General features: G+C 40.4%; 1 protein-coding gene across 1 annotated transcript in view; it reads left to right on the plus strand.

The window, feature by feature from the left end:
- The first annotated feature begins 3,944 nt into the window (after positions 1-3,944).
- LOC146000583 (uncharacterized) overlaps positions 3,945-14,570 on the plus strand; it is a 63,840-nt gene continuing 53,214 nt past the window's right edge. The window contains exons 1-2 of the mRNA XM_083138335.1: positions 3,945-4,194; positions 9,732-9,892. Of these exons, the coding sequence (XP_082994461.1) occupies positions 3,945-4,194; positions 9,732-9,892 (411 nt within the window). The remainder of the gene's footprint in view (positions 4,195-9,731; positions 9,893-14,570) is intronic.

Below are 14,570 nucleotides of genomic sequence, written 5' to 3' on the forward strand. Positions count from 1 at the left end.
TACCTCAAGCAGAGGGAGGCAAGTTCTTTGAAGGAGGCACCTTATACCCTGAGTTCTCCATGAATTCCGACCACCTCTCCAAGCAACAAGGAAAGGGCCAGCAGCTGTTCTGATCACATGACCACTCCGACTGGAAGTATCGTTGTGAATGTATAGGCACAATGCTACATGTTAATCGAACAGCACACGTTACAATAGGAGATGGTCAGGATTTACCGTCGTTCCAAAAGGACATGATTATGGGTGCCCGAGCATCAGGTGCGTCAATAACACAGACACAGACAGCGACACTGGTCGGATTCGCACGTTCCAGTGTAGTAAAGGTGTACAGGGAGTGGCAAGAATACGGGGCAACGACCACCAAGAGGCAGAAATGCAAGGACGTACGGAAGATAACACTGCGGGGAGAGCGTCGAGTCAAACAGCTCGTGACAGCTGAACGCACCACCAGCGTCTGGGAATTACGGGGTCAATTCAACAGTGGATGTACAACACCCATATCTCATGCAACTGTGCATCGCACACTGGCACGCGTGAAGTTCCACAGCAGGCGATCCACTCGTCACACACTCCTCACGATGCGTCACCGCCGACTTTGTCTCACTTGGGCCCAAGAGCACGCTGTTTAGACAGTTGACGATTTGAAAAGTGTGTGTTGGTCCGATGAATCGCGGTTTCTGCTACACCACTGTGACGGGCGTGTGCATGTATGGCGCCAACAGCACGAGGCTATGGACACTTCCTGCATGGTGAGTGCTGTACAGGCAGGTGGGGAAGGCTGTATGGTGTGGGGTTGCTTTGCAGAATATGATTCATTGACTGATTTATTTGCTTAATTTTACTTCCCTTTTGTGCAACTTTTAGTTAATTTGAGAAGATGAGGATGAGTGATGACATGATGAAATTGATGAATTGACACTCATAGACATCCATATATTAGTTAGAATCAGATCAAGTGTTCTATTGTTTTCATTGTTTATGTTATTAACACAATGTAAGTCATAGAGACTCAAAAAATTATCTAAAGCTCTGTATGAAGGTCCTCCTGTCTGCAGATTATAACTTGAATCTGCAATATATGGAAATTTGAAATCACCAATAATAATAATATTGTTACCTTCTAATTCTTCATTGTTCTCGAATAAGTTATAGAAATACATATAATCATCTACTGCTGAGGAAGGTGTGAAATACACATTAATTACATAGTATATCCTACTATCTAAGGTCACTTTAACACATATGTCTAAATTATTGCTTAATACAAAATTGTCAGATTTTATATTTTGTTTGATGGCAATTAATACTCCCCCACCTCTATTATTACTTTGTTTATCATGTCTAAATACCTTATAGTTCTCAGTAAACAATTGAAGACTAAAATTGGTAAACGCTGTAAGTGCCACAAGAATTCAAACACAGTATTCAACGTTAAACTGTGAAATGTGCCATGCTTCATAATGTGGCAAACGTGAAACGTGGCTGGTAGCCCTCTAAGTAGTTCAAAGGGCGTGTAAAGAGGTCACTAGTGTGCACGTTCTTACGGACTGATGTGCGGAACGATGCTATTTACCACTTTTAGTCCTGTGTTCAGTATTATGTACACCGCTATGTAGCCACGATTCTGTAATTGCATTTATGTCATAGCTACCCATGGAAATGTTTAGATAAAATTCCTGAGTTTTTGTGTTTAGGCCCCTCACATTTTCGTAAGTACTTTTGTGAAGTACTTTTGTGAAGCCATTCCAAGTTACACTAACTTATCAACATCTTCAATTGTTTTCAGAACAAAAATATCTAGATCCCCTTCACTTTTTCTTGATTGTATAGACCCTGAACCATCAACCCATAAGTTTGCGTAGTTTCTCTCTCTTTTTACTTTCCTGACATAACCATACATTTTCTTCCTGAGGGGGTGAGACTTTGATCAATAAATACAACATCGTTATTTGTGTAGCATAGATGTGCACAGTTTATATTTCTCTTAACTTTACGTCTTTCTATTATCTTATCTCTAACTACACGTCTAACAAACTTAACAATAATGCCCGCCGATTTCTGTTGCGGAAGTCTTTTCATTCTGTGGCACGTGTCAATCATTTCATTTTCTACCTTAACATCTAGTACTTGCCCTACTTTCTTTACAATGTCATAGGGATCTTCATTCAGGTTTTCTGGTACACCATATATTTCAAGTGTATTTCTCCTACCATACTGTTCCAGATCATCTACTTGTAGCTGTGTCTCTTTTAATTGCTTCTTTAATAACAGATTCTCACTTTCCAACACTTCTATCCGTCCTAAGCATACGGTTATACTCTCGGACTGTTTTTTTGTTAGTTCAGCATGTTCATCCAATTTCTCGTGAGCAAGGGTTAGTGATTTTCCTAGTTCACTTTCCGTTTCTTCTTGCCGCTGCTTCAAGTTTTTAACTTCATTTGTAAGAGCCTGTAATAGGTCATAGATGTCTGTTAGGGATGGATTCACTACCTTAGCTGGTTGCTCTGCACTTTCAAGGAGTAGACTACTTCGCCGTTCTTTCATGAATTTTGTACATCGCCATTTCCTGTTATCAGATTTTAAATATTCCACATCATTTTCCTTTAACTTCACATTTCATATGATACCAATTGGAACAACCACTGCACTGTATTTTGGATGAAATATCCTGTCATGATACAGGTTTAAAACATTCTGAGCAAGTAGTCATATTCGGGAGATCCGGCCAAAGCTCCAACCGTGCTGTATAAAAAATAGATGCACTAATCGACTCGTAGACTGTTTTTTTACATTCGTGAAGACGACAAATTAGTTAATAAAGTACGTAAAGAACTATTTCCTTCCCATATTTATATCTAGTTACAAAATTAAGTACTTACTTCATAGTTTCACAGTATTTTTTCATTTCAATAACGTGCACACACTGTAATATGTCACTAAATTTACGGAGCGACAACGGCCGTGATCCTACTCCATTTCTTCTATGTCTATATATCTCGAAAACGACACGTTTGCAGACCCATGTTTACTAAGACTTTTTTACTTCTATTATCGTGTACTTTCAACTGTGACAGTTTGCACGATTACTTATGATACACCCTGTATATGTCGTCTTATCCCAGTGCCACGTCTTGTACAGGATGTCCTTTCGAGGCGACGCACAGTGTTCAATTCTTGCAATCTAGCTGGAAAAAATCATTTTTCGAATCTTGTATTCACGGTTAACTGCTATACAAGTGTGTTAGGAAATGTCCAGGGGTAATTGTGATGATTGCTTTTCATTTGACTTTGAACCGGAAGTTATGTTTAGATGGTCATGAACCTCGTGTCCCTAGGCTCCACGCGCAGAGGCATTTAGTTCGCGCGTGGAGTAGCTCATGCTTAAACGCGTGCTGTATTGTTATTTATTGTTCACGGCTCACTGCGTTCATTGTAGTGGTAACGTGGGTATCTCTGCTGTGTTTGTGCGGGGTGTTTGTGTAGCCATATCGTAAGTACTGTTTGCAATAATGTTAAGTGAAAAATGGTGCTAGAAAAGTATTATGTCATTCCCTGTCAATACTTGACGAAGGATTACAGAAAAAGTACCATATAGTACACCCGTGCTATGTTGCACATGTTGCGTAACGAACTTCCCGCTTGCGTAAAAGGTTAACACTACGTGCGCGTAGGTGCGCGATTTACCACAGCGTATAGATTTATTGCGCAGTGCACCCTGTTCAGGCGGGAGTTGTTTGATGTATGGCTGTAGTCTTCTCCCCAAAACAGAAGCCAAGAACTGTACAGATTTGTTGTGGATAGATTGGGGATACAAGATTGTCCTCCAGAAGTCGAAGAATGCATTGTCAGTATAAAGAAACTGTATTGTGTGAAAATTAGGGCCCGATGGTTGAAGAGTAACAGGCATAAAGACAGATTTTTGTGACGTAACGCACAGTGGCTCAATGATCAAATCAGTTTTCCACCAGAGGTATACGGATGTGTTCCTGGTACGTCCAGTGGATGTGGTCCAGGTCGTCCTACGAAGTTGTTCCAAGAGAGTTGCCCAAGGACGAAGACCAAGGCAGTTGCAGATCCAGTGCGGAGCCGAAGTTAGGGAGAATTGTCACAGTTCACAAGATTTTAGTACATGGTGCAGACATTATTCGGTCTTGCATCCTGCCTATCGGGCAGCTGTCAGAGGACGTACAGGAGGTAAGACATAAGGACATTAGGAAGTTCAGGGAAGGTCATAGCAACAAATGAAGATTTGCTGCATATTCTGCTTGCGTCCTTGGATCCGGTAATATCATCGCGCCGAAAACTCCCAATCAAGAAGTCCGGAGCACTGTCACCAGCAGTTCTAGGTCTGCTTTCATCCAGTCTCCCAAGAAGGGGCAGTTCCACCATACCAGCATCTGACAGTTCTGGGAGCAGCAGCGCAAGCGGAATGGATGAGGACACTGATTAAGATATGTACATACAATTCTATCATTGCAATCTAAATTTCTTGACTCAACATTGACCTGATGTGTAATCATCTTTTTTAATTCAAATAATATTAGTAATAATAATTAATTTGAAGTGCATTTTTTTCATTTAATCATTTATTCTCTGTGCGATTAATAATATCATCTTAATAGTACGAGGCGCATCCAGAAAGTAAGTTTCCCTATTTTTTTCCCGTGAAAGTAAACATAATGAGCCGTGTAAATTGCGCATGCGCAGCAGAGCTAAGACGTATCAATCATATGCCAGGCGGACAGATCCCGCCTGGCGCCAATAGCGACGCAGCAGTGGTCCGAAGTGGAAGCTCGTATTCCTTCTCCCTCCGCATGCCAGTAGCGAGGCAGCAGTGGTCCGAAATGGAAGCTCGTATTCCTTCTCCCGCCGCATGCGAGGTTCGGTCGGTGATAAAGTTCCTGAATGCACAAAGCATTGCTCCAATTGACATTCATCGTCAGCTCTGTGAGGTCTATGGTCCGAACATTATGAGTAAGCAGATGGTGCGTCGCTGGTGTCGGCAGTTTTCGGAAGGTCGTCAAAGTGTCCATGATGAAGAGCGCAGTGGGCGTCTCCGTCCCTCATCACTGATGATCTGGTTAAGCTGGTGCGGCAGCGCATCGTAGAGAACCGTCGCTTCACGATTACGGAGTTGAGTATCCTTTTTCCGCAGATATCGCGATCCGTGTTGCATGAGATTGTCACGCAGCGCCTGCTGTTCAAAAAATTGTGTGCCAGGTGGGTGCCGAAAAACCTGACACCCGAACACAAAATGAAACGTTCAGGAGCAGCACTGACATTCCTGCAACGGTACCATGATGACGGCGATGATTTCCTGACAGGATCGTCACGGGCGATGAGACGTGGATTTCGCACTTCACCCCGGAGACCAAGCAGGAGTCAATGCATTGGCGGCATAGTGGATCTCCGATCAAGAAGAAATTCAAACAGACGCTGTCGGTACAGAAAGTGATGTGCACCGTGTTTTGGGACAGGAAGGGCATTTTGCTCATTGACTTCCTCCCCAGAGGTGAAACGGTGAACGCTGACCATTACTGTGAAACACTAAGGAAATTGCGACGTGCCATTCAAAACAAGAGGCGTGGCATGCTTACTGCAGGTGTTGTACTCCTCCATGACAATGCTCGTCCACATACGGCTCGGCGCAAAGCAGCTGTTTTGACGGAATTTGGCTGGGAGTTGTTTGATCATCCACCTTACAGTCCTGATCTGGCTCCCAGCGATTTTCACGTTTTCTTGCACCTCAAGAATCCTCCGGTGAGCGTTTTGGCAACGACAAAGAGTTGAAGACGTCTGTCACACCCTGGTTCCATTCACAGGCGGCAGAGTTCTATGACAGTGGTATCCAAAAGTTGATGCCACGATACGACAAGTGTCTCAATTCTGGTGGTTGCTATGTTGAAAAATAGCTGAACCTTTGCTGTACCTGTTGCCAATAAATGGTTTCCTGAAACTGTGTTGTTTTTTTTTAAAAAAAAATAGGGAAACTTACTTTCTGGATGCGCCTCGGATCAGCAATTAAAATATTAATTTCATATTAGTCAGTATCAATTATGTGACAGCTTTCCAGCTCATTACAACCACACAAATATTTTTTTAAAATTCTAAAGTACTTCAGTTATAAGGTCCATCCGAAATTTAGAAACTAGTCTGATTAGTATAACCTTCTACGTCACTCTCAGGGGCAAAATTAGTGCGCAGGAGTAACAGCAATACTAAGCATGGCTAAATATTATGAAACGAAGTTAATAAAATCAATAGAGGACAAGACAACTAGTCTTAGGAATTTTTTCCAGCTAGATTGTGAGAATTGAACACTGTGCGACGGTGGATCAACGAAGTATTAGGTAGATGGTCGCAATTCAGTGAGCACTAAGTGTATAATATTTTCTACCTTAAGTTGTGCAACAATTGTTGTTAAGTATTCAAATTGTGGGTTCTTAAAATATTATTCTCTACTCACAAACACAGTTTAAATGCATGTCTATGTAATTTACGTAATGAAATTTCAGATTAACTTAAGTATTTTTACCAATGTACTACCTTTCCTTTATTTCGAAAATTTGAACAATTAAAAAAATATGAATGACGAATGAAATAAATTACGCTCATTGCCCTTTACCAATATTTAATAGAATCATCACAAGAAAGGGGGAGGGGGAGATCACGCACGAGCCAGCAAGATATCTAAACACTGATAATGATAAACCCAAAGCGTCACCACTGTACCTGGTTTCCTTCGTGCTTCTTCGGCTGAGTCACGACGTGGCACTGTATCGGTCCATCGAAGGTGTCCTCAGTGGGTTCGCCCAGAACCTTTTAGACTGACCGACTTAACACTCACTCGCAACACCCTTTGCGCTTCGCTTCCTCGATCAAGACTCACCTGGCGACCTCTCCTCACCCGGGGACTGGTGGCGTTTCTGATTACACACTATTTTATTTCCGGCTCGTGACACCTGAGTCGGGTGGGCAATCGTATTTAGGGGCAAGGGCAGATCAAGTATAGTATTAATCCTAGTTTGCCCGTGCAGTACGATAAACTTAATTATCTGATGAGAGGGGGGGGGGCTCACATACTCACACTTTTTTCATCACTCAAATTCAAGGAGCCATTTTATTATTGAATCACTGCTTCCTGTGTTGATTATACGTATATGTACAGATATTTATTAATTATAATAATTACAAAAATTACCATCTTCAATAATAAAATAATAACCAATTATTTCACGAGTGGCTCACATATATTTTATCATTCACTGAAACCCACAAAACATAACATTTTCTATTAATGCTTTCATGTTTATAGAGGTGCAGTTGTTTATTAAATATAATAAATACAATAATTATCATTATTATCAACCAATTGTACACTGTCACTGGCATGAGTGTGTCGAAGGACAAGCATTCAAAGATGACACCTGATAGGCCCACCGAGTGCATTTTGTCTCCTATTTACATTACACTTATGTTTTTATGAACACATGTAATGAACAAATATCGGGAATATCCTAGGTAATAATGAAACTTATTTTAATTTTTTTATAAAAATTTTCACAGTTGAAAAATCGAAAAAATAAAGGCGGTGCTCCCTTCCCTCCTCGGGTAAACTAGGTTAGAGTGAAGCTAAAAAGATTGCTGTCAGTAAACACGCTGTCGTAATTAAATACTTTATTGGGATTTTGACGTTATTTTGTAGAGGGGACACATGTGATGGGGGGACGCGCCATTGGGCTTGTGGTGGGTGGGATGATAACCCCTGCTGAAGAGGATATTTTGCACTGAAATTACTGTACCATTCCAATCCGACAACTCCAATGCAAGTTCACCATATCCTCTCATCTTCACAAACATATTCTTCATTTCCCCCTTTTTTATCTTTCACAAGCTGCAACCTTGAACTCTTGATTTCACTTTATGTCGGACTACCAAAATAGGTTTCGTGTTTAATGCTCATTACAATGCGCCTCCTGCAATGTGTGGAATATCCATTCAAGATAGAAAAAAAAACGTTCGTGGCGCAACTGTGTCCCAGCCTACTCGCGTTGTCCCGGTATTAATTTTCGAAGTGAATGATTTCTGTCCCGCGCATAGCGGCAGAGAAAGGGAGGGGGTTCGAGTGGGCGGAGGGAAGCAGTACACGCACTGCGAAGGCTGGTAACTGCAGTCGCTTTCCTCCTCCACACAATCCCGTTCCCTCTCACGTGTTCATTGGTGGAGCCGTCCCGCATCACTACGTGCGTAGACTTGTTTTGGTTCGCTTCCTTCAGAGATACCCGAGACAGAGTATAAAGGCTGATGTTATAACGATGTGACGCGTTAGGCTATATGGTCGGAAACTCGGAAAATATTCGACACGCGTTTTCGAAGTCCCATCGTTGACGAGAATGGTAAAGAGGTAAGATATAATGTACGAGGGCTGGAGCATAAGTCATGGCAACTATATATTTTCTCAAATTTAAACGGTGGTACCACAACATGATATTATGTCCCGGAGGACATGGTACGAGTTGCTAGCAACAGCTTTAGCAATCGGGAAAAAATACTGTCAGCAGGGAAGTGTGACGTCATGATAAAACGTCACTAAATGTCAGTGTGATTAACGGTTATCGTATAGAAGGCAGTGGTACTTCAATGTTGATACAACCCCCGTACCTCGGCGTGAGCAGCGTTTGTGTATCAAAATATCTGTTCTTGCCAGGAAATGTCGCAGGGAGCTGGTAGAAACTTTGGGTAATAGTGTTCTACCATACTATGCGCTTATTATGTTCTTGTAATGCTAATGTATACTTTGAGACTTGTAAACACATGTGGGAAGATGCTACCTTTAAGGATAGTTTGTACTTTCCAATTGTATATTTTGGATTTTCGTGCAGGACTCGAATTCTCGCGATAATATATACTTCCCATAACTTATGTCCCAAACCTCATATTTGTTATTTAGGTTCCCTTTCTTACCACTTTTGGCTAAACGAAACGATCACTATGAGTCATGAATAGATGGGAATGAGGAAGGAACTTTCACAACGAACACCCATTCCCAGGCCGGGATTCCAACCCAGTAATTTCGGTGACGAGACCGAAAGTCCCTACTGAATCCTCTCGGCCACCAAGCCAGCACAGAAGTCCTTAACAACAAACACTAAATTGACCTTGAAAATTGAACTTATACAGAAATTAATATCAGAGCCCCTTATCTATAATGCAGTTAAACATATATAAAATAACTTAACATGTGAAAACACTAAGTCCAAACAAGATGGAGGAATACTGGAGATGGATGACAGGACTAACACTTCGGAGAAGAAAGGATTTATTGATTGAATTGGTGTTTTAAGTCCACTTTGTGCAGAGTAAGGCTAATCGGGACTGGGCCTACAGTTTAAAGTGGAATCCGAAACACTATGTGCCTCCACCGAGTATCGAACCCGGGACCCCTTGATTACAAGAGAAGGAGCGTTTGAAATATATAAAGTAAGAAATTTTAAACTGTGTATCACCTAATACACTTACGAACATCCTGTTGTATATCAATTTTATCCCTCACAATAATATAAATCTTACTGCCGGAAACGGGAAATGCGATTCTGTATCTATTCGACTTTTGGCATTTAATTTTTGTGCGTTCGTAATCAAACATACATAAATAAGTCTGCTTCCTGCCATACCATTACGTCATGGCCGAAGTAACATTCATTAAAAGAACGATTCTCTCCAAACATCAGGTATTCGCCGTTTCACACTGAACCTCACCTCAGCAGTGAACAAGACTCATCTATCTACATCGGACCAGCTGAAAATGCTTGCAGGAAAGATTGTGTTTATTGCTTTGGCATGCTTAGCTTATTTCCAAAGATTTGCTAATGCAGATGTTCTCGCTTTCGATGTAAGTGCGCTGCTCTTATGGAGCTAACATTCACTTTCTAAACCATGTAACAAATTGCGAATCAGTAATATTTTTTGTGTAATTTGGAAGAAAATCAGAAGTTAACTGAATTTTATCTTAAGAAAAGTCTTAAATTATTTTGAAAAATTGTGTTTACAATTGTTTCCCTGCTAGTACAGTGCTCTCTGGAACAATATAATTGTTGAAATTCACTTTAACGTAATAGCTACGTATTACACAAACATTTCCAAAAAGTATATAAATCCAAATCACATATGCAAACAATCAAAATACAAGTCTCTGTAAAACGTTTCTACATTTCTTGAAAATTATTATAAAATTCGAGAAATATGAAAAGTGAAATTAAGATGGCCTGCAAGTACTTGTTCCTTTCAAAATTTGAAATCATATTTCTACGAAAGTTTATACTTCTTCTCCTTCTGCCATTAAGTGTCGGGTTTCATTATCCACTTCCAGTACATTTTTCGGTGCAAGGCTAGTTTTCGGACTTCTGGTATTGTTTTCCTTTCTTCTTTCCTATCTTTTCCACATACTCTTCCCATTAAACTATTGATCGTCTTCTTCTCCTCTTGCCTTCTGGTCTGGTCTCCAGCACCTGTCTATGCTTGTGATTCTTCTCAATTCTTGGCACATGTCCATACCATTGCAGTGCCTTTCTCTCTATTCTTTCCAATATTGTTTTTTGGTGTAACTGGTCTCTAATGGTGGTATTTCTAATCCTATCTCTTCTAGTCTTTCCTACTACTTTTCGTAGGTGTCTTATCTCTGCTGCTTGAAATCAGTTATTCTGTTTTGGTAATAATGTCAAGCTATTTGTTCCAGTCACCAATATGGGAATGTAGATTGTCTTGTAAATCATCAACGTCGTTTGTTCACTTATTTCCTTTTTACCAATTAATGCGTTTTTGAGTTGATAGTACACTTGGTGTGCCTTTTGTACCCTATTATTAACTTCTTCATCCGTTCTTCCATCTGCCTTTATGACTGTTCCTAGATATGTGTATCTGTTTACTTGTTCCAGCTCCTTGTCTTTCATTCTATATTTCCACCTAGTGGTTGCAAGACTTCGTAGTTGGTGGTGAGTTTTGCGTGCTCTGATGATCCAATATGCTATACCGGAGGTAGCTTATTTACCAGTAGGGTCACCCATGCCGGGCAGGCAACGGGGGAAGACCACACTAAGAAGCAACCTAACAGTTATCGGCTCCAAAGGTGGAAGAAGATGGATGGTCATGTCAACTGCTGAGGAGGCAGAGGAACCTATAGAAGTAATGCCTCTTTAAAAAAAAAACCTTGGAGACTGACTCTGGATGGTAGTACCTTGTAAGGCCCCGTTGCCAGGGTTACTGTGAAGTCCTCAACGGCGGAAGTGGCGGAGGAGAAATTCTTTCAGCACGGATGGTGGAAGAGGCAACTGAATCTCACTAGAGTTTAAAAGTAAGGATCTGCTGCCTTGCAGATGGAAACAGGGATCTTCAAAGGCTTGGGGAAAAAGTGAAAGAAAATCTGGCAAGCCTAGAGGCCAAGACGAGGTGGCACCTCCATTAGGCTAGCCTCACGTAGAGCTAATATCCCACACAGATTGAAACAACATATACTCAGAGAAATCAAATGAAAGAATATGGACAGATTAATTGGAAGCAACAATGCAGGGAAAGGACGACATTTAGAAAATGGAATATTTCTTCCTTAACAGGCAAGGAAACTGAAATAGTTGGAGAAATGGGGAAATATAAAATTAAGGTACCAGGAGTTAGTGAGACTAATAAAAACTGAAATGGAGAGAAGATTCTGGATAAGAAATATGAACTTCTCTACTCAGGAGTAAGTACGAAAGACAGGGTTAGAGAAGGAGTAGGAAATATTATAGAAGCAAATTACAGAGCAAAAGTGATAGACTGGGAACCAGTGAGATCCAGAATAATGAGAGTAAATTTAGATCTATAAGAAAAAGTAACACTTATACAAGTATATGCCCCAACCCAAGATGCAGAAGAATTTGAAAAATACTAGTTTTACACAAATCTCCAAGAGACAGTGGATAAAGCCAGAGATATTACAAGGCATATCGTGATAATGGGAGATTGAAATGGTAGGGTAGGAAATGTTTATACAAGTATTTTTATTTATTTTATTCTTTACTTTCATTGTATCTTAAATGCAGGATTTAAATAATGTGTCACCTATAGCAGAACATTCCCAGAGATTCACATTTTTTGAAACCATACGTAAATATAGACAAATATTCAAGTCAACATTTCATTAATTAAAACAAAATGACAATTCCTATTCATTTTGAGAGAGAAACGATAGAGATGAAATTGTCTTACTTTGATCACTGTTACAAAATATTCTTCCATATACGTATAAACGAAAATGTCACAAATTTTTGTGACATTTTCAAACAAACTCTTTCTTAGAGTCCAAAATAAGAAAGAGTTAATAATGAGATTTGATACTTTATTTATTCTGACGGTATCTATTTATATTTGAGTTCAGATTTTACCAACCATGACAAGGCCATTATAAATGGTTTGCGAGTTTACATCTCGTCTTGTACCGATTTTTCTCAAGTTACAAACAACAGACCAGTTAGTTCTCCAAATTGTGTGTGTGTGTGTGTGTGTGTGTGTGTGTGTGTGTGTGCGTGCGTGCGTGTGAGAGTGAGTGTGTGTCGGTTAAATGCATTACCAGGTTCGTTTCCAAACTGTCCACTGATTACTTTCCGCGTACTTGTTTGCTATTCAAGCAGGCATTATTCATATTATACAATTTTATTCATTGCCTTATTGTTCAAGTTATTCGGCAATTTATTTTTATTGAACGAAGATTTAGGCTAAACATGTGTAAACAAACTTTGAAATGTTTTGACCGATTTCCCTGAAATGCAAAATGGGAAACATTTTCTAAGGTATTTAAGTAATATAATAAGTTCAGTTCAAAATCTTTAAATTTATGGTGCTTGCCTGGACACAATATCTGCGACTTTGCATCCAAACTGCTTTAAGATACTACGTGGCCCAATAAGTGTCTTAAAAAGCAGTATAAGTTTAGTGCCTCTCTTTCGTAATTCCCCTTCAAATCGCATTTCTTTTCTTGTTAGGCAACGGTACACAATCATAACATGAAAATCATATACAACATTGTTCCAAAGTAAAGCCCGGTCCACGGTTCAGTTTTTTGGTTCTAAATCGTTTTGTGGGACAGGCAAGTGAAACGTTTACATGTATTTTTACCCGGTGGAATCAACAAAATGAAATTTATAAATAAATATTGAAAAGCAGAATTGATTGACAGAAGATTGGCATGGAATGCCGCAAGGAAATTGCGAACCCTGCAAGAGTCTGTGGACTTTATTTTCCAAAGACTATTCTATTACCATGAAAGTAAAGTTTTAATTGTGCTTTATGAATAAAACTTATTTTCGAAAAGTCATTAGGCGTCTTGCCCAATGCATTCAGATAAACAATGTATTGTGTATGAAATTTATAACAGGTGCAAGTCGATAGTTGCGAAATTGAAAATAGTTTGAGAATTAATTAATGTCTGTAATCATAAAGGCCGCTGTGGCTCAGTCGCTAACGCGTCTGACTACCATGCTAAATGTCCCGGGTTCGATCCCCGGCCGGTTCAAATCCGGGAACTTTTCTAACGATGGAAGCGGCCCCGGCGCCCAACCAGCGTCGAATAACATGGGTACCTGGGGGAAACCCTGGGGGGTAAAGGCGGTCAGGGGCGTGATGCTGATCACTTCACCCCCACTCACGACCGGATCAAGAAAGTATGGGGCGTTACCCCCACACCCCTATACGCCTTCATGGCGTGGTGTTATGCACAGGGGAGCTCTTTACCTTTTTTTATCTGTAATCATAAAGGTAATCAGAAAAAGAAAATCGACATGCTAGTGTTGCTGTTTCTTCAGTACGTCCTTTTTCAGTGAAGATAGCCCCGATGAAATTGTGAATTCTATGATTTGTATCATCCTGTGTTATTATTAAACCAGCCTGCTTTTTTTGGAGGAAGAACCGCAACGATATGTTGTAAATTTTCTCCTGGTACACCCTTTCAAGTACAGGTCTATTGCTTTATTATTTTTATTTTTAAATCATTTCCGAGATCCCCAGTTACAACCTGATGTGCAGATGAAACAGCTATACATTAGTTTCGTCTGCGTTATCCGTGTTATTTTTGTTTCGTTCTCAGCGCAGTTTCACCTTCGTTATAGTTCCTGGAATTCACATCGCAATATTTAAACATATCATACCAGCCATGACAACACGCTGCTATTACGTACTACTACTGAATGTAAACAAATATTTATCCTACATGGAATGGCCATATTGAAAGCGACACTAGCGCTCAGGTGGTAATTGTAATAGCGAATAGCTCTCGCCACGAAAACAGGCAAGTCAAGGTCGGAGCTTCACCTTGCCTCCTCCACATCCCTGGCCTTCCAGGGTTGCCACACTTCTTTTAAGCTACTAGGTCGACCCTTCGCGCATTGTAGGACGTATGCGGTTGGTTTCGTATGTTGAAATTGTTGCTCATTGGCAACACTGTACGTGGGTGCCGTGACCTTGACTGGACTGTTTTCGTGGCGAGAGCTCTAGAATGATACGCTAGTAATTTACAGTAGGTTGACATGTCCTTCCTGGAC

This window comes from Lepisma saccharinum, chromosome 16 (assembly GCF_977018435.1).
Source record: "Lepisma saccharinum chromosome 16, izLepSacc3.1, whole genome shotgun sequence".
In the NCBI taxonomy this organism is placed as follows: Eukaryota; Metazoa; Arthropoda; class Insecta; order Zygentoma; family Lepismatidae; genus Lepisma; species Lepisma saccharinum.